Below are 24,260 nucleotides of genomic sequence, written 5' to 3' on the forward strand. Positions count from 1 at the left end.
CATGTGTCATAAAGCGTTAATCACTGGGCCGTTGAAATTTCCAAGTGCGTCGTAAGAATATTATAGAGCGGCCACCCTTGCGGTTAGCCGCTCCGCACAGGATCTTAAAAAAGAACTAACAACGTAAGCACGAGAGCCGCAAATTTGTCCCGTATTAGATCCACGAAGAAATTAATAACTTTTGTCGTAACGCGCGGCGCGGGTTAATCCGGTGACTCGCGCAAACGTATTGATGGCCTGATTGAAAGCTGAGCTTTCATACTATGATATCGAAATTGTGGGAGCTAAGCGTCGACTTTCCATTTAATCAGGCGATAATATGCTTTGTGATTTCACTTGTTTCTGTTTATTACGAAATTACACGTATAAAGCGTATCGCGTTTGCGCCAAATTGCAGAACGGTTAGCTCTGTAATTAGCGACAATACTGGAGATTATACGCAGGATGATATCAATATGTGCAATGTTTTAAAGCTTCATTATACGCAGCATCTGAAAACTTTTCATTAATACCACAAATGTCACTTTAAACCATGCGTGAAATTACCTCTTGCGTATATCAGTTGATTCAAACGGCTACGCAGCAAGTACGAAATGTAAACGCCAATAAACTGCAATTTCCAAGCTTAATGAATATCGTCTAATTACCGGACGAGCAAGAGTAATCATCTTTTCAATCAATCGCGAAAATATATGTTCGCACAAATATTAAACCGTATAAATGTCTCCGTGCGTTTTAAAATTGCGAGAGCGGTACCACTTAATGGATCAGTAGATATAGACCGCATTGGATCAGACACCGCCGCTGCTTCGAGTCCCTAATGGACATTGAGCGTGACGGCGCGGTCTCGTTTTATATAAAAGGTTTATTAAATAAATTACCGTCAGCTATTATCGCTTTTGCTGCGCGAAAAGAAAAACATCTGGAGCGCGCTCATCACACGTCTGTGCGATATATTTTTGCGATTCCTCGGGATGGTCGTGTCTGGATCTCAGCGCCAGACAAACAAAGTTATCCCGTGTTTGTAAGAACCGCGGGCGCTCGTAAACTTCCGCTCTTTCTCACAACTTCAATCAAGAAGCGCTCAATAAGATAAACGTAACTCCTGTCCTTGCCCTGCATCAATGTTACCGAAAACAGCGAGGAAATCCTTTCGGCATTCGGTCGAAGCTCAGCATCGCAATCACCCTAGTTCGATCTGCCACCAGCGAGTGGCGCCACTTAATGGATCAGTAGATACGAACCGCATTGGATCAGACGCCGCACTGTTCCACTTCGAACCCCAATGGGTATTGGGCGTTGATAGCTACGTCGAAGAGATCGGTTTCATTTGGAAATTGCAGCAAAAATCAAATGTAAAATTGAAAATATGTCTTGCCTTTTCAATTATTTCTTTACTAGTAATTTTCGTTTTTCTTTTATCGGATATCATGAAAATAACATATATTTTACAAATTCGTTCAGTTCTCAAGCAATGTTGCTATAACTAAACTATATAACGCGAATATTCGCAGCATATGTTAAACCAATTTTACTCTTTGCGCGAGTTCGCACGTAAAAAGCGATTTTTTAATCAAAACGTAATGTGTGTGTGTGTGTGCGTATATGTGTATCACGCGTATAAATTATATAACTACGATATAAAGATTAATAGATATTTATCACATAAAAAATTAACATTTGTATCTCCTGTCAGTGTATTGTGCAACCTTTTGGTAGATATATGTAAAGTTAACTCTGCAAAGTGCAAAGTTTTTAAATAATTTTGTTTTTAAATAATTTTTTTATTAAAATTCTTCTAATGTAAATAAGAGTAATACAATATTATTTTATATATCACGTTCCATTTCCAACGTAAAGAAAATAACCATCAGTCTAAACTTTGCGTTTGCCTCGTAAATTTTCGTGAAACTAGTTAAAATCTTTCAAAGAATGAGTTTTTGCTGTATTCATAATTACACAGCATTTTATACGATAAAAAAATGCAAAGCTGCTACCCTATTTTAGCTTTTATGCTCTAAATAGTTGTTTTTTACACTTAACAACATTTGTTCTTGCGTAAAAATAGTAGGTCGTAAAAAAATTAAACAAATATAAATTTTTACTAACTCTACAGAAACGATAAATTATCGCGAGAACATCGATTTGCCGGCTTATTGCACGCAGCATAGGTAGACACAATTTTATATTTTATAATTGTCATCGTTACAATAAAGCAGAAATGATTGTGACAACGTATGCATTAAAATAAATGCAAAATTGATATAGATTAACTCTGCGCAATAAAAAGAAAAACGTTCTTCAGCAGTGTAAAACAAAACTAAAACAGAAAATTGGATACAAACAATCGCGATAAAATAATTATTTATTCAGGATGTATCTCTCTTTATGAGAAACTAAATATATCACTAGTTTTCATTAAAAAAAAATCGATAAAAAGCAACATCGCGTACAAGTCTGCAGAATAAACATTTACCCGCGCGTCTAAATATTAATCTAAAATCTCTGCAAGAACGTCGATTATCCTTATCTCCACAGCAGCTTTTCCTCGTTAATTATATTAAAAAAGAAGAAAAAAGGAAAAGAAAAGCGAGGGAACAGGAAAATGATAAACCGATGGGGCTGACTTAAAGAGGAAATGACTACTTATACCGGAGCTAATATCCGATAGCCGTTAACTCGGGAGAAATTTATCGCAAGATACACTCTCGCGGTGACCCGGGGTTTAATCGATATTTAAGCTACGACGCTGTATCGCTGTGGTGGCATTCGCCAGAGCGTGCGATTAAAATGCGAAAAAGCATGGCCAATAATTCGAGACGCATCATCGCGGGGTGCTGCATTGGCTCCCGCATCGAACAACCCTTTCGGCGTGGCGGCGTGCGAGCGACTGCTGGCTCGCGTCTTAGCTCGTGCGATTCCGCGGACGCTCGGGAACGCCGGCGCCTCTGGGCGTCGCGACGGCGGGCGTCCAGGGCTGGCAGGCAGGCAAAGGCAGGCGTCCCTTCGCGCTCTCCCCGCCAGACGAGTTCCGACTCTACGCTCGGCCAGACGTGACGTAACCGCGCGCAGCGTGGAGAGCGTAGAGAACGACGTCGCCGTCGTTGCAACCCCAACGTCGCCGCCGCCGCCGCCGCCGCCGCCACCACCACCACCACCATCACCACCACCACCACCACCGCCGCCACCACCACCACCACCACCACCACCACCTCACCGCCGTCACCGTTGCCGCCACCGCCACCGCCGCCGACGCCGTTGCCGCCGCCACCGCCGCCGCCAACTATCGCTGCTGTCGTCGATTCCCCTGTGCACGATCGCTCGGCATCGTCGGACGGTGCGCAAATCTGTCCGTTTACCGTGTGTCCTACATAAATCGTCGTTGTCGGTGACGTTTACTCCGGTGGTTCAGGGCACGCGTATTCGACGTCGCGACGCGCGCCACTCCACTTCGCACGCACGGACGCCTCCGCACGCAGTGCCGCGTGCGCCAGTACGCGCTTCAACCCCTTGCGTGGTGTATCGCCGATAAGTGGTGCACGCGAGAGCGACGCGAGAGCGGAAGCAGTAGCGGAAGAGGGCGAAGAAGAAACGTTTGCGAGACGAACTGACATAGTGCGCTGACGAAGAAGCAGCGGGATTGCCGAGAGAACTTGATTTGCGAGTGTGATCGTTTCGTTAGCGAAAACTGTGAGTGTTCGAGGGCTAACTGACGAATTCGGGGGCTTTTCGAATTTTATTAATATCGGACTTTTTCGTGTCTCGCCGAAACTCGCGCGGTTGACCAGGGGGAATCGGAAAAGTTCGGCGAATTCACGGTGAAACAAGACGGCGGCAAATGTTGACCGCCGCGCTGGAATTCCAGAGCGACTACGGTGGTACGACGACGTGAAGTAATGACGCGGCCAAGAGGAATTACGGCGATTCACGTTGACGGCGCGACAGATAGATCGTGAGGCGTAAGCGTGCGATGAGCAACACCGTCTTTCCTCGTGGACAAGGGACGACTACGTAGGCCGTAGTAGGCCCTGCGGTGCGAGTCAGCGGATATTAACCGATCGAGAGTGATGCCATTTCCGCCGGAAAGCACGAGCGCCCGATCCACCTCGTAATCACCGTCGCTCCGACCTCGATCGACGATCGGCGCGATCGCCCGCGAGGAGCCGCTCGCATCTGGCGTGAATCCGCGCGCGTCTCACCCTCTCGCGCTTGAACCCGTGACAAGTGGCGGAATATTGGCAGAGATCGGCGATCGCGATCGCATCGCCGCCACCGTCGTCTGCTATCACGAGGATCCCTCTCGATCACGTGACCGGCTGCACCCTTCAACCATCACCACGGCGAGGCAAACACCACGTCGCAAAGATGCTGACCATGTCGACCCTGATGATGCCCACGACGATGACCACTATGACGAATCCGGCCCCGATACCGGCGCACAGCGTGCCGCAGAAGATAGAACCACCTAAGCTGACTGCAGCGACTACGCTCAGCCACACAGCAGCGACCGCCAACAAATCAGGTGCCGCTTTATAGTATAGATTTATGGCTTTGCGCTAGAGTTTAGGCGCCGCTCTAAGATACATTCAACCGCCACGTTCTGTTGTCAGACACGCTCTATTGGCCGTGTCACTTGTAGCGCGGTACACGCTGCTCGAGTCGAGAACGTCGTTCTCGCACAGACGCGATTTGTTAAATTGCTACTTTTAACGTCGCGCCCGTGTCAAAGTTTCGTTGACGGGAAAAATCGGCATTTTCGATAATGAGATTTGGATTCTGTAAAAGGCGAGTTAGCGTAAGATGCACAAAATTCGATTTCTTAATTATAAATTACTAACTTAAACTCTACGTTGCCCAGATTAGCACATAGCGTCAAGGGGATGAAATCAGGGGAAGGTGGTCTAGCTTTTACGGTAACCTATATTTTTCGCAGGATACTAGAGAGTAACTGCAAAATTTGGTCCAGATCGGTCAAAGTGTTTAGGAGTTTATAGAGAATAGACAGACATTTTATATATATATATATATATATATATATATATATATATATATATATATATATATGTGTGTGTGTGTGTGTGTGTGTGTGTGTGTGTGTGTGTAATATCTCCGATTTAAATATTACAAAAATCATATAATGAGACAAACAAAAGAGACTTATTGAGAGAGAGAGAGAGAGAGAGAGAGAGAGAGAGAGAGAGAGAGAGAGAGAGAGATATCAACACTCGCATAAAAATAATTATCAGAAATAAATCTTTTTTTTATAGTCATGCTACAAAAAATCCAGAAAATTTCTATCATAACTATACTCTAATCGTACAAACATTTCACATAGATATTTTTCTTCATAAATAAATGCAATTTAAAAAGAGGCACGTTATATTGTCTGAAAATACTAATGTGGATGCAAATATCGGTTGAGCTAATAAGAGCCAGACCGCGAATTAACAGTGTGAAACCTTATTATTCACATGTCATCCCACTAATACGTTCGCTACATGATTATTTGATCGCAATCATCCGATGATAGTAATAATTCACGGTACAAGTAGACAAACGCGAATGAACCGCGAACCGTGAAAGCGACCGCAGGTAGCGCAGACCAGACAATGTTACAAAAAAGTTGTCAAGCTGTTAGCGTCACGCGAGTGGACGTCCCGCGAAGCGGAATTATCATGAAAAATAGATGGTGGCCACGAAATGCGCTCTGAAATCGGAGATGACAAGTCAAGAGGCAATCGAGCGATGTAAGGATTATTGCATAACACTTCAGGTTTTTACAAGCCAATGGTGGACAACACAGACGGCAATTCCGTCATGGGAAAGCAGGTAGGGGATAGGCGGTCCAAGACCGACGGTGATAGCCGTGAATGCGAATTCAATTTGCAAAGAAACGAAGGGAGAGATATCCGTGCAAGAAGACGTGCACAGCGGGGGGCGGCACACCTCGAAGCGCGTGCCATGAAGGCGAAAAAAAATAGCGCGAGCGCGCGGGTGTTTCGTGTCGAACAAATGTCAAAGCACTCACCATGGCGCGAAACTAGCGTGATGTGTAACGCTAAAAACAGAACGTAACTTGTCTCAAAGAGATACGCGCGACAAAGGACGAACAGTAACAGGTGAACGCGCGGCAGTAACAATCAGGAGCGTGACGCAACAGTCGGAGCTTTGCGGAATGTATCGCGGGGAATTACGCGGGGAGCTACTCCGAAGATGACTAAAAGTGTCACGTAACCTAAGTTGAGCGCGTATTCAAGCGTAGGCGTTCTAATGTCGAAATATAGTTTCGATCTTTTATTTCTATACAAATCTTTAAATCTGCAGACTCAACTTGCAAGTTTAACCTCTTCAGTTCTAGTGTTTAGTCAGTTGGACATTTTTTCTGAGTCTATAACCTGGCTCTCTTTATACTTGAAGATAAAACTATACTTTCAGTATGTTGGACTATCAATTAATAATAGTAGGAAGTTCTTTCCGAGTCCATAACTCTGACTCTCTCTAAAAGATGTCAAGACAAAATTTCCCACGTATTAATCAATAGTCCAGCGTGCTGAATATATGATTTTATACACTTTAAGTGCAAGAAGAGTCAGGTTACAAATGGAAATGAAATTGGAAAAAATGTCTCGCCGACTGAACACCAGGACCGAAGAGGTCAAATTGTTCAATTGTCGTTTTATACAGAAGGAATTTTGGATACCCTCTTTTTAACGCTCGGAAACTCTCTTTCCTGAAATTTTAACGTTTTTCCAATCAAATTCGCGACTCCAAAGCCTTGTAACTCGTAACAGCGAAACACTATCTGGTGCTTGCGTCAGTGTATCTGCGGACCTCCGCTTGCAACTGTCTGCTAGTTTGATCGAATTCATTTTTCTACCACAAATGCGAAAGGAAGCTAAAAAATCTGCCAAAAGAACATTAGTTTGAGTCAAACTCTGTAATGCCGTCTCGGATAAATATTAGAGAGCGTCTAAAAAAATTTTAACGATTGTCAATCTCAATTTTTGTCGTAGATTGTAAACACGGGTGAGATGGATTGAAGGTTTATTTCGATGCATTTTGCCATGATACATTTTTTCGCAAAGTTAAGACCATCCCGCGCTCCCATTTTGACGCTTATAAAGGAAACGCTCCCTCGTGGAGAAGGGGATAAGGGCGGTAGTAGGTTCGACCGCCCGTCACCCGCATTGAAATTCAAATGCGCGTTGCAACCCGTCAGTTAACGATCCGAACTATTTAACAACAACTTCGTGATTGATTTCAGCATCTGAAAGAAGTGAATTCGTTGGACGGCAGAAAGGCTCCCTGCTGCAGCTCGCGTTAATTCGGCCGCGGAGATAACAGACGTCGTGACAACACCTGCCGCGGTAATAACCGCGCCACGGGCACATTCAAGCCGCGCGATTATCCGCCGATTAAAAATGCATAATTGCTATTAAACCGGGCGCGTCGAAATCCGGGAAAGGCCTTTGGCGCCGCTCCAGAGCACCGTAAACGCTACTCAAATGGCGCTCAAGCCAGAATTTTTCTTCGCTCAAGTAAAAAGCCGGAAGGACCGCGTACGGTCGTGCGAGCGGAAGCGATTGGTTCCCTTCGCGCGCGCGCATATACACATACACACCCTAAGCCGGATAACATCTTCCGTTTGGCGCGAAAAGTCGCGATAATATATCGGCGACGCGACGCGGAGCCGCGCCGCATCGCACCGCGCGGCGCGGCGCCGGGCCCCGCTCTCGCACGCCGGCTATGTTTGCATACGTGTACGTAATCCTAAGAGTGGAATATGTACAGCTGCCAATAGGGCAATCCCTAGCCGCGCACACTTAGCACGTACTAGCAGTAGTTACCGTTACATCGCGAGCGTACGTGTCGTGGAAGCGTAACAAGGGCGCGATTTCCCCGGCACGCCGTGTGCCACATCGCCACGTATACTTCGCCTGCGTAGTATGCGTAGGTCGGCTATATGTGGGACGAGGGTGGGTGTACGGAATTTATCGAAGACCACCAGACGTCGCGACATTTCCTCGTACGGCGACTCGCCCTCTCGTTCTCTCGCCCTCGCCCTCGTTCGTTCGTTCGTTCGTCGAAGATCAATCGCGCTAATTGTCGTGGAACGAAACAACCAAAAGCGGATTTCCAGGAGCGCGCTTCTCGAAGCCCTTATTTCCTGTCTCTCTCTCTCTCTCTCTCTTTCTCTCTCTGTCTTGCCGGCGCAAACCTTCCTCCAATTGTCGCAGCTCCTTTACGAGATGCAGTCTCCGATTGACTTAGACAACGACTTATGAATGGCGCCTCGCAGCCCATCCGATACTCTCAGACCGACTACAAGGCGTTCGTTATTTACAACGCGCGCAGAGTTAAGCACAGTAACAAGGGGAATTGAGGAGGTACGATTGAATATCCCGACTTAACTAAATTAGCTCCATTTCCAATAGCGTTTCGGACCTAGGACGGAACTTATCTCCGCGGGAAAAAACGAGCAAAAATTGTCGTTCTCGATCAAATCGACAAGTTACATTCAAGTACTTTTTTTTGTACTTTACCAGATGAGTAAGAGGGAAATAATTTATTAAATGTACTGGAAATATCCCGGGTCGGATCGGTGGAAACGTAAATGCAATTTAATTCTTTAAATGCAGTTTCTGATTTTATTAGTTTGACACGATTGTCACGGTAAAGTGACATCGGAATTGACAAATTATAATTTCTCTCGGTTTCACGATGAATATATGTACCTTTTTTTTGTCGAACAGCGCATAACGTGATAGATACGACGATGTGTTATTTTAGTGTACGGCTTTCAAATGAAACTTTCGACATAATTTTAGGACGATTAATCTGGGCTATCTGAAAACTACGTTATAAATGATGGGTTTGCGTCAGGTGGTACTACATTGTACCTCGGCATGCCGCGAGTCACATGGTGCTACGTAATGTTACGGTTGACGTGTCAATGGTCTCTCATCGCGAACTCCTGTTAGCGAAGTAACTAATGCTCCTTGATCGTGCAAATGCAAACTGCGAAACACCTCCGATGCTACTCTCGTCCTCGTGATGAGCGATCGAAAGCTCAACCAAGACATTTCTCAGTGATTCACGGAAATATCAAGTCATTTCTGATTTGCAATAATGATTTTTTTGGATATCCTTCTTCCTCTTTTTACCATAATATGATGTATATACATTGTCGTGTAACGGCAAAATCTTTTTCCATCATTTCCGCGTTTAAATAATATCATAGCGATACAATGTCACATCTCGTGAAATGTCTATTTGTACACGCGATTCGTTTATATCTCTGACATATGAATATTATATTTCCCGCAAAAATTACATATTAATAATGACGCATAGAGAATAATTGAACAAATTAACAAATGTAGTTTACGTAGTTATGCGAATTGCATCAATATCGTTATTCGATATGCGCGACAACGTCGGTTTTCCTCTTGTTCCGCGCCGAGAGGAGAGGACTTTCGCGACAATGATTTTTCCAAACCCCCTGGAAACTGGTGGATGCACTTTCCACATACAGATCTCTCGCACCTAAGGGGTAAGTGCTCGTAAAGTCGTTTGTCTGCTCGATATATCGTAATAGCGAGGAGCTGGCCATTAATACGTGAAATACGTTTGAACGCAACTCGCGAACGGCGTAGTACACGAATTGCGCAAAGGCTTTCTTACGGGCGTTAATATTTGCATCGCAAAATGCCATTTTGGAAAATGGTAATCGATAGCTCGCGGGAAAGAATGCCTCCGCAGCGGCGAGTAACGCAATAAGGTGTTGGGCTTTATGTAGCGTAGCGTCCATTACGTCTACTCGAGCACCCTTTCGATCATACAAACATCGATCGAAATTACGAGAGATCTTCGTAGAATAAACAGCTCGAAGCAGAGTCTGTTGCCATTTCTCAGTTGAGTTATCGAGACACAGACGCCACCTCGGCTCACACACTCGCGTGCCATCGAAATTCATAATGTCACGAAGCACTTACACCATTTGCGATACAAGTAGCCAAGTTCTCCGCGCCGAGTCGGCGGGAGTTTCGTAAGATTAGCGAGCTCCGAGCGATCGACCGCGGCCGATGAATTGACCCGTGTCAAACATCGGCTCGATCGTCGCGCGTCCCGGTGTCCCAGACTAATTTGTCGAGACACGAGTACACGTAGATCCACGTCTCCGATGAGTGTCGTCCGGGCGGAAACGCGGCCGCGTGGAATGGCGCGAACGGAAAAGAAGTGACGAACTCGAGTGGTAGGGAAAAAACAAGAGGCAGAACAATTCTTCCAGATAAAGCGGAAGTCGACGATGGCTGCGCCGACGGCAACCGGGGCCGGCAACGAAAGCGCGGGCGATGGATGGCTTTAGCTTCGGTTTCCTGACGAGGTTACCCAAGTTTCGTTCGCAGATTCAATTTTAGTTGGCGCGCCAGCCCGCGCCACCACCATCCGCGGCGCTCAATGCCACGTAGGTACCTTACAGGGGCGGTTACCAACCCTCCTTTCTATATTCACCCTCTCGCGGCCGCCCTCCCCGCGCCCAGGCCACCCAGCCGGCCTCTTGCCAACTACCCGCTACGGGGCCACTTTATTCGGTTGCGCTTAAGTTTCCGCGTTTTCCGCGCCTGCCTTTGATTGCGGCTTGTTTCGATTCTCGCGTAGAGCATCCTCGACTCTAAATTACCCGACTTAAAAGTAACATACTCGTTACGCCGAATCCATTATGAACACCGGACTGAGAAACACGATCTCCCATCGAATCACACATACACGTCACGCGTTGAATCGTACTCTTGAGTTAACAAAAGGAGCAGCTGTCAATTGACGTCAATTTCGCGGATGTTACCGAAAAATCTCTCTCTCTTTTTCTCGCGCACGCGCGCACATTGTACGTCAAACGAGAGATATCCGCGTTTTCGGCGTCATTGTGTGATTATTCGGCAGTTGATAACTACGATGTTTGCTCTGTGACGGGTTTTGATGGATGTCATACGAGAAAGTTAAGTTGTATCGGAAATATTAATCTAATATAGCCGTTGCGCGTGTTTATGTTACATGTTTTATTGATAATCGCGCGATGCGGATAATGAAACCTTGACGTCAAACCGAATAATGCTATTTCGTCGAATATCGTCAAAATGAGAGATTATTAAATCCTTCGCTTTTCTTTACCGCGGACATTATTAATCGTACATTCCGGATATTACTTTATAGTATTAATACGAGTTTACCGATGCTCGGTATAATTGACCGCAGACACGTGAAACATGTTTCGCTATAACGCGACTGTTTGTAGCATTTAGCCGGGGATTGGAGTGAACAGATCAAAGCACACGCGAATTATCCGAGAGATATCCTTTTCCCTGAAAGCGCTCTGTTATTTTATACCGCCGCGCCAGATATTAAACATTTAAATAATCAGAGCGATACGTCCCTTGATGCGTTGTATACGCGCGTGTGGCACACGCGCTCCACTTCTTAATGCCACGTAACGCGAGCAGCTCGCGCCGTTATCTCTTTACGCGATCATTAGAGCGGTAAAAATGTTTCATCCGACCTGTTTGTTTTTCAATCGATGGGAAGCAACGAGAGGAAAGAAATTATTATCCACGGCGATATTCCACGTGGATTCGAGCGCAATTTTTGCGCGAGACGTCTTCCCCTCGTTCGCATGCACGCCAGTCGTTCCCAGAAAACGGTAGTCGAAGTCGCGCAAGTTTTCACGGTAAACTTCTGACACGTGAAATTATTGTGCAGTTTCGTATTTCGCGAGCGCTGTCTCTGCAACGGATATTTTGGGCAAATATTACCTCGGCCGCGTGCTGGCGCCATTATCTGTCGTTGCTGTTGCGATATATTAGTTGCAGCTAATACGGCCGGCTTAACAATTGTATCGATCATAGGGAGACCTTGCGCATTATCGCGTTAAGATCTAACAAGATCCGTATTTATAGTCGTGACGGTAACCCGCCTCGAGACGCGACTTGCTCCGATAGACGGTTATTGAGAGTCAATTTGATCCGACTTGTGTGACATTATATTTGCGATAGCGATACAACCGCGGGGCTCTAACGAAGTTTATCGCGAGATTCAGCTTGTCGAATTGTCACGATAATCGACTCTCGTGAGAGGATTGCACGTTTGACGTTACGATGAATCTCGCGTGTGTGCCTCCAATAAAAACGCGGCTATACATTGTACACACTTGTACACCTTGTGTAAAACAATTTGCTTTCAAGAGAAACTGTCAATCTATGACGGCGGCGGTGGGGCTTTCTTTCGCTTGCGTTAAATCAATAGCAGCGAGCTCGAACGACAAAAGCGTTAGCGTAAGCTTTCTCTCTCTACGCCTCCGTTTTGTCTCTCATTTACTAGCGGTGTTATTCGCCTCGGCTACTCCCGTCGGCGAGCAGCGGGAGGAGTCATAATAGAATGCCTTTTCTATTACGAATTCAGATGTTTATTAATAATCCTGGGGTGAGCTGTTATCGTGTCCTATCTCGAAGTGAAATGAAAACAGAAGTTGGAAACAGTCGAGATGTAAAATTACGGCGGGACATTATTGAAACACAAAGCTACACAATAAAGCCTCGGGCCCTCGTTCACCGAGATACACGAAAATCAAGATAAATTAGGGACAAGAGACTTTTCACGGAGAGAGGAGTTTTCCCACCCCTCGAGTTTTCCAGCTCCTCGAAAGGTAAATTCATCTTCGAGGTATCGTCGATAGTTTGTAATCGTTACACAATGGACTCTGAAATTCGCGATAATCCGTCTACCCGTCGGGAGTAATCTCACGAGTCGAAGAAATCCCGCCGTCCCCGGCGTATTTCCTGTTTAACTTTTCAGCGCGTAATACCTGACTCCTTGAGATTTGGGTTACGATCCGTACGGTGAATGTCGATATCCGTGATAAATTCACGGCTAGTAGAATCTATTGAAACGGATGACATTTCTACTTGGCACTACTGTTCTGCGATATCACCTACTTCTCTGTCTCCTCTTTCTCTCGGGCGAGCGTTGCCTTTTTGCATTAAGGAAAAACCGACGTTCTTAAGTATCCTTCCTCGAAAATACCGGAGTCATACTTCATTTTCTGCTGAGTTGGGCGTAGGAGTGGGTATTTTTCGATTCCAAACCCGACATGATAAATACGTAAATCGTGGGTAACAGTTTGCTGCAAAGCCTCAGCGCTGCTCGAATATTACGGCGATAACTCTTGTTTAAAAAAGTTATCGCTAAATAGAAAACGCGTCTCGCATAGCGCGCGAATTTATATGCATTGCGAGTGACGTTTACAAATTGTGGAAGAAAACTATTTCTCTTCGACACGTTCCTTCGTATCAAGTCGGCGGGCATACGCGACACATAGACGCGCTGCGATCGATACGATACCTGGGCATATAATCGCCAACATATAAGACACGTACATATACATCGCGCCGCGAGCTTGGTGTGTCCCCGACGGGATTCGTTAATTACTTTCTCATAATCGTCGAAAAACACGGCTAATCCGTCAGTTGCGACGTCGCGCAAATCTGAGCGATTTAAAGAGGAGGGGGGAGAAGAGAAGAGGAAAGGGGGAGGGAGAACTGAAAAACTTCCGTCCGCCGTAATAGAATGAGGGTGAGAGCCAGCCAGCTAACGACATTTTCGTAGCCCCGAATGCGTCGCAAACGAATTGGAATCGCGTTGCAAAATTGATTATCAGTCTTCCTCCGTGGAGATGGCCGGGAGCATACCGACCGGGTACTCACTTCGGGAATAACATTTGCCGAGCGGCGTAACGACTGATCCGTCTATTCCCAGTGGCAACGAAAACTCGTAAAACGGTACTTGGAAATTCGCTGCGCCAAGTTAAACTTGATGGAGACGAAGGGGTATGGCTGCGACTACTGCCCATGCTGCGCCGCGCGCGTTGCTCCGCCGCGCCCGCCCAGTCGTACAGATTCCGGTATGGTCGTGACCCAGAGGACCGAATATAGCTGCCGCTCGTAGTCCACCGATGGGATGCGACGCGATGCGAAAAGTCGAGGCAGTACCTGTCGCGGCCAAACAAGCGATCCGACCGTAGCGGGGAAGCCAGGTACCGAGAGGGGAGGGATGAAATGATATTGTTTTAGCCGGGAACGAGTCCGCCGTCGGTGCTTAGAACCCATTTTCCCGTAAAAACGGAGCGCGGTAATATCAAGCGGACTCGTACACTGCTCCCTTGCACCCTCAAATGGCGCGCTATGTACAGGAAGGGAGATTGAGAGAACGAAAGCGAGGAGAGCGAGACAGAGAGAGAGAGAGAGAGGGAAGACATTGTCGCGGGGACAAAGAATTCGAAATATTCGACGATACCTACGTATACGGCTCCCGAGGGGAGAGAACGAGGGTGGCAATACTGGCGACGCTGGGATATATAGAAGAAGCGTACTATCGCGGAAGTGGACGAAGTATGAATCGGAATCTTCGCCGAAATTCTCTCTCTTTCTCTCTCTTCCCCTCCCTCTCTTGCCTTTCTTTCTCCTCTCCGCTCGTCTCTCTCTCTCTCTCTCTCTCTCTCTCTTTTCTCCTCTACTGTCCGTTTCAGCGTGAAGTCTCGTGGTGGTAGACACGTGGAAAACCGCATGGGTCTCTGCGTACAACTTGGCCGGCTGCCTCGGACGCCGGGGCAAAATCTGACCCCCTTTCATCGAGGGATAAATCTAAAATTTGGCATCAAAAAGACTCGCCCGCGAAAGACGATCTCGAGGAAAAAGGCATACGCGAAAATTCGATCGACGGCAAATGTATATTATATCGGACGGGAGAGAGAGAGAAAAGATCGCGCGCGAGCTTATTTATTCGTCGTTTGCTTGTTCGATCGCCGATGTCGCGCGTTTCCGCGACATCCCGTTTGTTCTCTCCGGATTCCCCGATAACGACGCGAAGAATATTTCGGAATTTCGCCAGAGAGTGACACACAATAACACAATCTCGCTCACTCTCGTTGTCTATCCTTCTCTCTCTTTCTCTCTTGTTCGGTGAAAGGTTGAGGGCACTTAATTGCCAATCATCTCGCTTTCTACGCCCTTTCATCATCTCATCCTTCCACGGCAAGAAACGCGTCGCTCGTGGCGTTATGACTACGCTAGTGTCAGCGTCAGGGGATGTTGCACAGGAGGTATGACTAGTAAGTTCCTTCTTATGTTTTCCCCCGTTAATGGTAGATGCTTCTCCGACCAGCAGGCGTCAAACTGGTATCTACGGTGTGTCGGCTCGTTGGCTAGCTGGCTGGCTGGCTGGCTGACTGGCTGGCTGGCTAGCCAGCTAGCTGGCGCAACGCTGGTTGGCTGGGTGACTAGAGCACTCCCTCGTACACCTACCTACCTACCCTATAAAGCAGCAGCTGTAAGCCGGATGCGGAAGTCGTGTTCGCCGGCCGGGTCGAGTTCTCGCGCCTCGAGATGCACGACCTACCGTAAATCGTTTGGTTCGACGTGCCATCGAAATCGACTGCCCGAGTGACCAAGTGATGTACAGTAATAATAACGCCAGGATGCTTTGATTTATACGGCCGGCCGAGTCTCGCCGGCATATAATTCTGCTATCCCTTTTTGATCTCTCGCGGAATTAATACCGCTGAATCGTTCGCATCTCACGTTCGCGAGGCGAAACGCACGGATCGAATGGACGTTTGTTAATGACACGGTTGATTGTACAACGACTCGAAATAAATTGAGAAAAAAGTTCATGTCTACGTGAAACGACTTTTATATTATGTGTGTGCATATGATGCGTGTGTTATTTGGTACATTAAAAAATTTATAATTATCGTACATAAGTCGTGCATTTTGATTGACGTTAATTAGCAATATTATTATTAATAGGAATTTGTTTTATCAATATTCACCGTTTAATTTGCGTCGGACACATTGTTAGCCCGTCAACTGGGTCATTCCTGAAACGGAAACGCTCCCTAAGCGTGTAATTAAAAATGGACAGAGACTAGTTGACTCACATCTCGCTTAGCAAAGAGATTATTTTTAAATAACAAGTTAACTTTTTTCCTTCTCTTTCTTTCTCGGCTTCCCCCGATTAACACGGGTTAAACATACCTATTTCGTCGGAAAAACAAGCAGCGCGCGACGAATGAATATTAATTTCATTAGATTAACTCGAGTGGAGCTCTTCCTTCGAATAATCGCGTTTCGTATCGGAATCCGTTTGACAAGTCGATTAAGGGAAGCGTAATTCGAGATAGAGAGTGACATACAATCCGAAAGAATTATTTTCAACATGGCAAAAAGTGTCACTCCCTCGCGACGCTCCGCTAAATTCCACCCGTCGTCTCGGCAAAGAAGACCGAGAAATATTACAAGCGCGAAAACTATTTCAGCGTGAAATTTGCTTTAATCGGGAGGTCGCGTGTCGCGCTGAAGGGTTGTTTGAAAGGGCGAGCGCGGATAACGTACCTCTTCAAAGCCCGTTGTCCCTGCGCTAAAACGCGCCATCATTAGGCACGTTCACGTGCCGATATTTCAAAATTCATTATTATCGTACGCCTCGCGTCCCTCAATGGAGCTATTTCACAGAGGAATTTTAGGGATATATTCCGCCTTTGTCGCATCTGCTTCGGGACAAAACCTGAACGCTCTCCGGTTTTGCGAAGTGTCGGGAAAATGCGGATCTCCTTGCCACGAGATAAATATATATCCATGGCGCGCGTTAAATTAACATATTAGCACCCCGTCCACGAGAGAGACGTTTCATTTCCAAGCGCGCGCGCTCCCTCGCTCCTTCGTCCCGTTTCTCTTAAATGTTCAGTAAAGCACTATAAACCCGATAAAAGGATCACGACACGCAACGCCGCCGAGGGTCTACGTGCATTCTACAATCGGCGAGTAATTTATTCCACCCGGCCCTCGAATGACGTTTCAATTCTTCTTTACGCCCACCGTAAAACCGAAACCACCGGGTGTCCGTGGAGTCCCTTCAGAGGAGGCGCGCAACATTATTTGTGCGGGATATAGCTGCGTCGAGAGCGTACATTGCGAGACTAGCTGAGATGCGCTTTACACAATATATCTATTCACGCGACACTGTATTGTCACCACGTACTTTCGTACGCCTGTCTGGTTTACGAGGGAACGTGTAGTCGCGTGTGCGTCGCGACGCGACGCCTTCTTTATGCATGTTGTAAAAACTTGTCAGATAACGAATACAACGCGGACGGTTACTCCGTGCGACGGATATTGCATTCGCTGTAGTAACAGCCAAAGTGGTTGCTCGCATTAAGTGCGTTTTACGCTCGTGGATTTAAGAGAGCGGGTCGCGGTAGGCTGATCAATATGCTAATATTTTGATGCCTCCACTCCGCTCGACTTGAATTGAATTACGCTCCACCGGCGAGGATAGATAGAGAATGCGAGGGGGAGGGGGAGGGGGTAACGCGGTAAGAAGAAAGACCGCGGAATGAGAGGGTGGTGATGGTGGTGGAAGGAAGTGCTCGGCGTTTGAAAATAGGTAGGTAGCTAGGTACTACATAAGACACCACTTAATATTATAGCGCATTCACCTAACGCGTTACCAATGTAACATGCCGCGAGCAAAAACAGTGACGTGTACCGGTATACGTAGTGGTAAATCTATTTCTTTTTTCGCGTGGCTTTCCATAATGCACGGGATAAAGATAAAGATGGAGTTACGTTTTTGCCGAGCAAATAATTTCGTGTCACGGCGTCGCGTGATGGGAACGCGGTTCGTAAAACACAAGCGACTATCTCTCCCCTCTCTCTTTCTCTCTCTCTCTCTCTCCCAAAATAATTGTATCTGTGAAAAATGTGTAAGTACTCTTGGAAAAAATGCAAACATGATTGTATATACACACGAGCGAGCTCCGCGGCGTCGGTAACATGTGTGCGTCTCTTTGTTACAACAAGTTTAACGACACGTATATCGCGAAAGACATCAAGGTCAGAACTCTGAAAGTATCGACATATTTCTTCTTCACCTACGACTGTGCAAGGCGGTTTAAAGCGGTGAGCGTCGAAAGTTGCGAAATAGTTTGAATTATCCAGTGGATGCTTTAAAACCGCGATATACCTTGCGGGTTAGCCTTTATACACATAACGCAATGTGCTCGCAGTAAATATATTTGCAGCAGGATCCCGAGAGCAGCTGGGAAGCTGTTGCTTCCTCGCGAGACGGCGCGTCGCGTGTCAGCCGGTGTGTCGAGCGGCGAGTGCAATTTTCACTTTTGCAAAGAGGATGCGCCGAATTAGATTTCCACCGCGCGAGATGTCAGTCGATACAATCGAATCGGGGAGTAAATCACGCGGCGGCGCTTACGTCTCAATTAACGAGAACGTCCGAAACTGCGAGGAGGGAGGATTTTTGCATAAATCGAATCGAGAAGCGCTCGGCTGATATACGATGAAACGCCGTTCGACTGTAACGTATATGCGCGAGGAAGAACGCGCCTCGTAACACTCGGCTCGGATTATGCCCGTAAAGTTCTGCACGGCTGCCTAACTTTCGCGACTCTACATCATTATATCTATATCAACCTCGCAATTAGCCGAGCCACGTCTCCCCCGAGACGGCGACTTTTTCGCGATCATCCGCGAAATACAGCATTTTTATCAGATGCACGCAACCGAACTAAACGAAAATCGCCCGAGTCTATCGAAGTCCGATAGGTTAACGAGCAAAGTTTATTTGCATATTTATTACCCTTCGCGCGCGCGCGTGCGCGCGCGCGGGAGAGAAAGGACGCTATCTTCGTGCTGCATTATGGCGGACTCCACTTCGTGCGAGGCTAACGCCTTCTACTCACACCCTCGTTATAGCGTATAATGTCCTACGGATTGCAGCACTACACTTTCCGCGCGTCCCTATTAAAAATTTTACGTCGCTACCTCGCTGGCGGGCAACGCGCGGCATACGCGCCAAGGCGTCCTCCTCTCGTGCGCCGACGATTCTTGAAGTCGTTGGACGACAACGACGACGACGACGACGACGACAACGACGACGACGACGACGACAACGACGACGACGAGGACGAGGAGGAGGAGGACGACGAGGTGCTCTCACTTCGCTAATAAGATCTCGTTCTTGTAGAGACAAAGTTACTCGCGTATCTGTTGTTTGGAAGTGTAATTTACTCCGCGCGACCCTTGAAAGGGACATACAGATTCAATGAGAATCTACGACGCACAGGAAGAAGAGATATCTCAACTATTTACGAGTTCCACAATATTCTACCTAAAATTTCACGGGGGATCTTCGGAAACGCGCGAGCTCGTTTACCGTGCTCGGGATATGGTTGTGGCGAATTCGCGGTAACTACGTTACGCGCTATACACGCGCTCGGCGCCGTCTTCTTCATGCGAGAACTATCCCCCGAAGATCTCGGAAATTCCCGAACCGTTTATAAATCCGAACGTATTAATTCCGAATGAGCTGAACGAGCGAACGCACCCGCGGTGCACCCGCACTGGAATGAGACCCGACGGTGAATTCGAGCCGAATGAAAGGTGACGCGGGTTAGCGACAACCTCTTGGGCGAGAATGAATTTGGGAGGACAACTCGGTTATTAGATTGGGGCTGCCATATCCCAAACGTTGTAATAATCTTACAGGGTGCTCCAGATAATCTCGATAGAGACCTACTTATCGGAGACTACCGAGATCCGTCGTAGACGATGAGGCCGAGGGGAAGGGTTGCGAGAAGAAAGGATAGAGGAGCGGGCGGACAGGGGCTGGCAGAAGGGAGAGGGAGAAGAAGGCAGGACGGGGGTGCCTTTGGATAAGGGATGATGCTGCCGCATCGCATTACCTATCCAGCTATCTTCTGGTTTCCCTGAAACTCTGCCGGGATGAACCGTATGCCACGCAAGTAAAGATGGCTCCCACTGTGTGATGCACTTAGTCTCACCGATCTCTCTCTCAGTTTTCTCCGCCACGCCTTGGCTCGCTCTGTTCCTCTCACTGTCGTGAACTTTCCACCGCGGCTAGCTTTTCTTCGTGTGTGTGCGCCGCGCGCGCGCGATGTAAAGTCCGTTTTCTCCTCGCGATCGCATCCAATTGTATTTTTTTGCGCTCGAGCTGGTTGGTCTTAGGCAAAGTAACTCGTGATTAGATGTCTGGCGTACCAATTCGCGTCAAATTTATTCGCACTCGTTCGACCACTTTTTCCATACGCGTTGAGAACGCTGAAAACGCAAATCTCGAGGCATGTAAATCCGCCTGCGTTATTCGCGTTACCTTGTATGAGTTTCTTATTTCCCCGTAAGAAAAAAGAAAGTAATGGGGGATATAGGTCGCTGAATTTTAATCTCGAACAAGTTGAAGATTCAAGATAAACTGCATCCGCATACATTACTTCGGTCTTTTGTTAAAGACGATATCGCCTTGAAGGGAGCGGATCACCCAGGTCGTTGTAACGAGAGCATATAATGTAAATTATAATAAGTACGATAGGAAGAGAGGTAATAATTGTGCGGCAACAATTTTATTCTGCAAAATGACGAGGAAAGACATTCAATTGAGCATTCAATAAGAAATCACGGGAATATTAAATATTAATGCGAATACATCCCTACACGCGTACTGTATCTGCATGTTTAATACATGCATTCAAGTTTGCGCACCAACGCGCGCGGCCCGGAATTTTAATACCATCGCATTACTTCTCCGCCCTCGACCATGTAGCTCGCGCGATTTCCACTTGGAAGACATTTGCGATCGCATCTAGATCGTCTTCGGTCCCTACTTCAACGACGCCTCGTCAAGGAATGCTATATCTCCGGATCTTTGAAAAAGACTGCGAGCGATTTCAGAGCATCTGAAATTCCGACCCGAATTCGGATGCGGAAGGATGTACGTGTGTGTGTGTGTGTGTGTGTGTGCGCGCGCGCGATGTGGCGAAGGATCCTGCTGGCAAGATTGCGAACGCGGGGTCAGTAAGCGGAGCCAATCAGATTTACGAGCCGGGACATATCATGATCGCCTTTACGACAATTAGTCACCGTCATCCCTCTTCCACGTGACGCACCACGGCCGTGCGCGCTGATGGAAAAGTGGTAAAACTGTCGTAAAAACTGCGCCGCGGTATCTCACGCCCGTCGTTGACTTTGAAGTTCCGAGTAACGACACGCCCTAATTTATCCTGATTAGTTATCGCTGCCGCGGGATAGAATTACGGGGCTCGCGAAGACTATTGTCGAGTCGAGCAGTAAAATGGAGGAATTCGAAATCCTGTGTTCCGATCAATTGGCAGGAGTTAGACACGAAAGAGAGAGAGAGAGAGAGAGAGAGAGAGAGAGAGAGAGAGAGAAAGTTGCGGATATTGGTAATTCGTCTGTGAAACTTCGGCTTTGGTTATATTGTAGAATATACAGCGTGAGATATACACATATATATATATATCTATCATAAATTTCAAATAAATGCGCGAACACACGTGTACACGAAAGTACATACCATTAAACTTCTGAATAACACTGTTAGATTTGTTGAAATATTCGAATATTGCTACACGCGAATAATTATAAATGAGCCTTAAATAAATGATGATCTAGATAATTAGTTGGGCCGCGCAGCGCGTCCATTAAAATTTTACAATAAACATCGAAATAAATGCCCGAATTTTAATACTTCAACACCGTGCACACCGTTAATAAGATTGGTAATGGCGTTCAAGGAGGCATTGAATCACGTGTGCCGCATAGGCGGGAAGGTTTCACAATACACTGCGCTTTGCGCCACGAAATCGGAAATTCAAATCGTAAATTATACAGATTCATCTTAGCGCCGAAGCTTTTCTGAGGAGAAAACGATTTTTCGATAATCGTCAATCATGCATGTACTGGCATGAGATTCTCGTTTGCAATATTAATAAAAGAGTCAAATAAGAGCCAAACACCTCTGTTGAGGCAAAAATGATTACATCGAGTGCAAAATATTTACATAAATGTTACAAAATATTACGAAATCCCCGAATGTTTCAGTCCTGAAGTTTGGAGTCTTTCGGAATATTTACTCATGCGCAACTTAACTTTAATATTGAACAGACTTTGACAACGTTACATTATTTGTTACATTATTTGGTTTTTTCTTTTTTAATTATCACTCAAACTCGATACGGCTGAGGAAGGTCCAAATTTGAGAGTCGAAACGTTCGGAGATTTCATATATATTGTAATATTCATGTAAATATTTTACATGAATTTTACATGAATTTTTTCCAATGTAATCACCTTAATAACGATGTTCGGCTCTCATTTGCCTCTTGTATTGTTTACACTTAATTGTATATCTTTTCAGAGAGAAAGTCTCTTGTTATATCTATCTTCTCGTTTGTAATATTTCCGCGGAGCACAGAGTCGCGCATAGACCAGCCTGTATTTCCTATCCAGACGGTACATTGAAAAGGACGCGAGAGCGGCGTCTTGGGCAATATATACGTCACGTACGTCTTTCTTGATTCTTCTCGAGTCCGCTGCCCGCATTTCGCGATCAGGATGCCGCTCTCGCCGTGCCCATGGCCGGCAGAATTCCCATGCGTTTTTTCTCAGGTTAGCTCGAACGAACCAATCACCCAGCCAGCTCTAGGGAGATGGTACGAGGGCGATGGGCAAGGTGGGAGAAACGGGATAGCGAGCCGGGATCGATGGAGATAATGCCTATTACTCCTAATGCGAAACTCGCTCTTCTTCTATCTTCACCCGGCTCTATCTTCGATCCCTATACCCGGCTCCCTCTTGTCCCGGCCTTCCCGTGGCTCTTCACAATCTGTAACCAATGCTCAATTACCACCTCCACCACCGTTTTCGGCTCTCTCCCTCTATTCTCTGGCATCGTGTTCGATCGGCATTTTGCATTCGGGACTCGAGCGCAACGTGCCATCAGCGCAGGCATCGTGTCAATCGCGAGAACGGTTGAATTCTACGTCAACGACGAGATGTGACGATGAGGAGCGAAACCGCGAGAAACAAGCTCGAGGAAGAGAACTCGAGAAAATTCTCGAGGACGATGCGGGCGAATAATTCGCGCCGACTGTGCAACTTGTGTGACACGCGCTGTCTTGCAGCCACGAACGTAATTCCGTTTCTGTTAATTTTACGACGCGTCTTCGTGAGAGACACTGTGTGTCCCCACGGTGCTTTATACGGCCGTACAAACAAGACCCTGATTACTTCGTAATCGGAAGCGACGATAAATCGTCGCTTAATATAAACGATCCGTTATTTAATCCGGACGACTGCCGTTTAGTTTTCTCTCTCTCTCTCTCGGACAGGAGGCAAACCTACTACCTCCAGCATCTTCTTCCAATTTCGCCCCGGCGCCAAGTTTTTCCATTTACTTTTACTTCTTCAATCGTCTCGTTCACCTTTAGAAAACGCACGGTATATTAGAGAAACAAAACGAATCGCGCTGAATACACCGTAAGCAGTAAGTTCTGTGGGTGCAGTAACCTGTTGAGTGTATTCGCGTAAGTGGTGAGTAGTGGGATACGTATACGTGCGAAAGTCTGGGAATGAAGTTTCTGGAGGAAATACAGGCGAGACACTCAGCGCTCGTGAGAATTGTAACATACGAACGGCGAGTGTATTCGTACCTAAGGATTCGAGAACAATACATCCGTGAAGCCGTACGAGCGGCCTTGTAACGACTTCGAAAGACGTTTATGCAATTCGATATAAAGGGAGAGCAACTGGTGGTAAAAAAGGGGATAAAAAATACGTGTAGCCAAAGAAATATATTTGAACGCATTACGTAGAGAGAGAGAAGGAGACAGGGAAAGGGAAAGGAGATGGACACAGAGAAAGAGAGAGAGAATGGATAGAATTATGTAGTTTTTACCCGCTATTGAAATCCATCAAAGTTTCCGCTTTGAAATGTTCCTTGCATTAAGAGCCGGTGGCTCTTAGTCGGTGAAAAAAAAGTCGTTTCTATATAAATAAGAAAGTTGTGTGAAAAGTTTTATAAGCAGTTAATATTTTCTTACGCAAAAGAGAGAAAAAGAAACGGTATAATAAGATCGGTGCCAGCAACGACATTTCGCGACGAATCTGCAGACGTCAACGAGATCACGAGTCACATGGACGACCATCCTTCCTCCTCTCCCCCCTTCCCTCTCTCTCTCTCTCTCTGCTCTTTCGTTCCACCTTTGCGTTACGTTAAAGAGATTGTCTTGTTAACCGCTCGAGTGTTGGTTGTATGACTGGTAATATAATCAACTTTAACCATTAGCCCATATTCACCGTCTGCCCCCCCCCCCCCCCCCC

At 46.5% G+C, this 24,260-nt stretch overlaps 1 protein-coding gene across 6 annotated transcripts in view; it reads left to right on the plus strand.

Moving 5' to 3' along the window:
- The window catches only part of LOC116844664 (nucleolysin TIAR), a 475,685-nt gene that overhangs the window by 268,550 nt on the left and 182,875 nt on the right, over nt 1-24,260 (plus strand). Inside the window, exon 1 of one of the 6 annotated variants that reach the window (XM_032816517.1) lies at nt 3,044-4,522. The exons of the other annotated variants lie outside the window; for them this stretch is intronic. Coding sequence (XP_032672408.1) covers nt 4,366-4,522 — 157 coding nt within the window. The 5' untranslated portion in view covers nt 3,044-4,365. Of the gene's footprint in view, nt 1-3,043; nt 4,523-24,260 lie in introns of those variants that run through there. 6 annotated transcript variants of the gene reach the window in all.

Source organism: Odontomachus brunneus, unplaced genomic scaffold (assembly GCF_010583005.1).
Source record: "Odontomachus brunneus isolate Ranch 3 - 2012 unplaced genomic scaffold, Obru_v1 Obru_scaffold_044, whole genome shotgun sequence".
NCBI classification, from domain to species: domain Eukaryota; kingdom Metazoa; phylum Arthropoda; class Insecta; order Hymenoptera; family Formicidae; genus Odontomachus; species Odontomachus brunneus.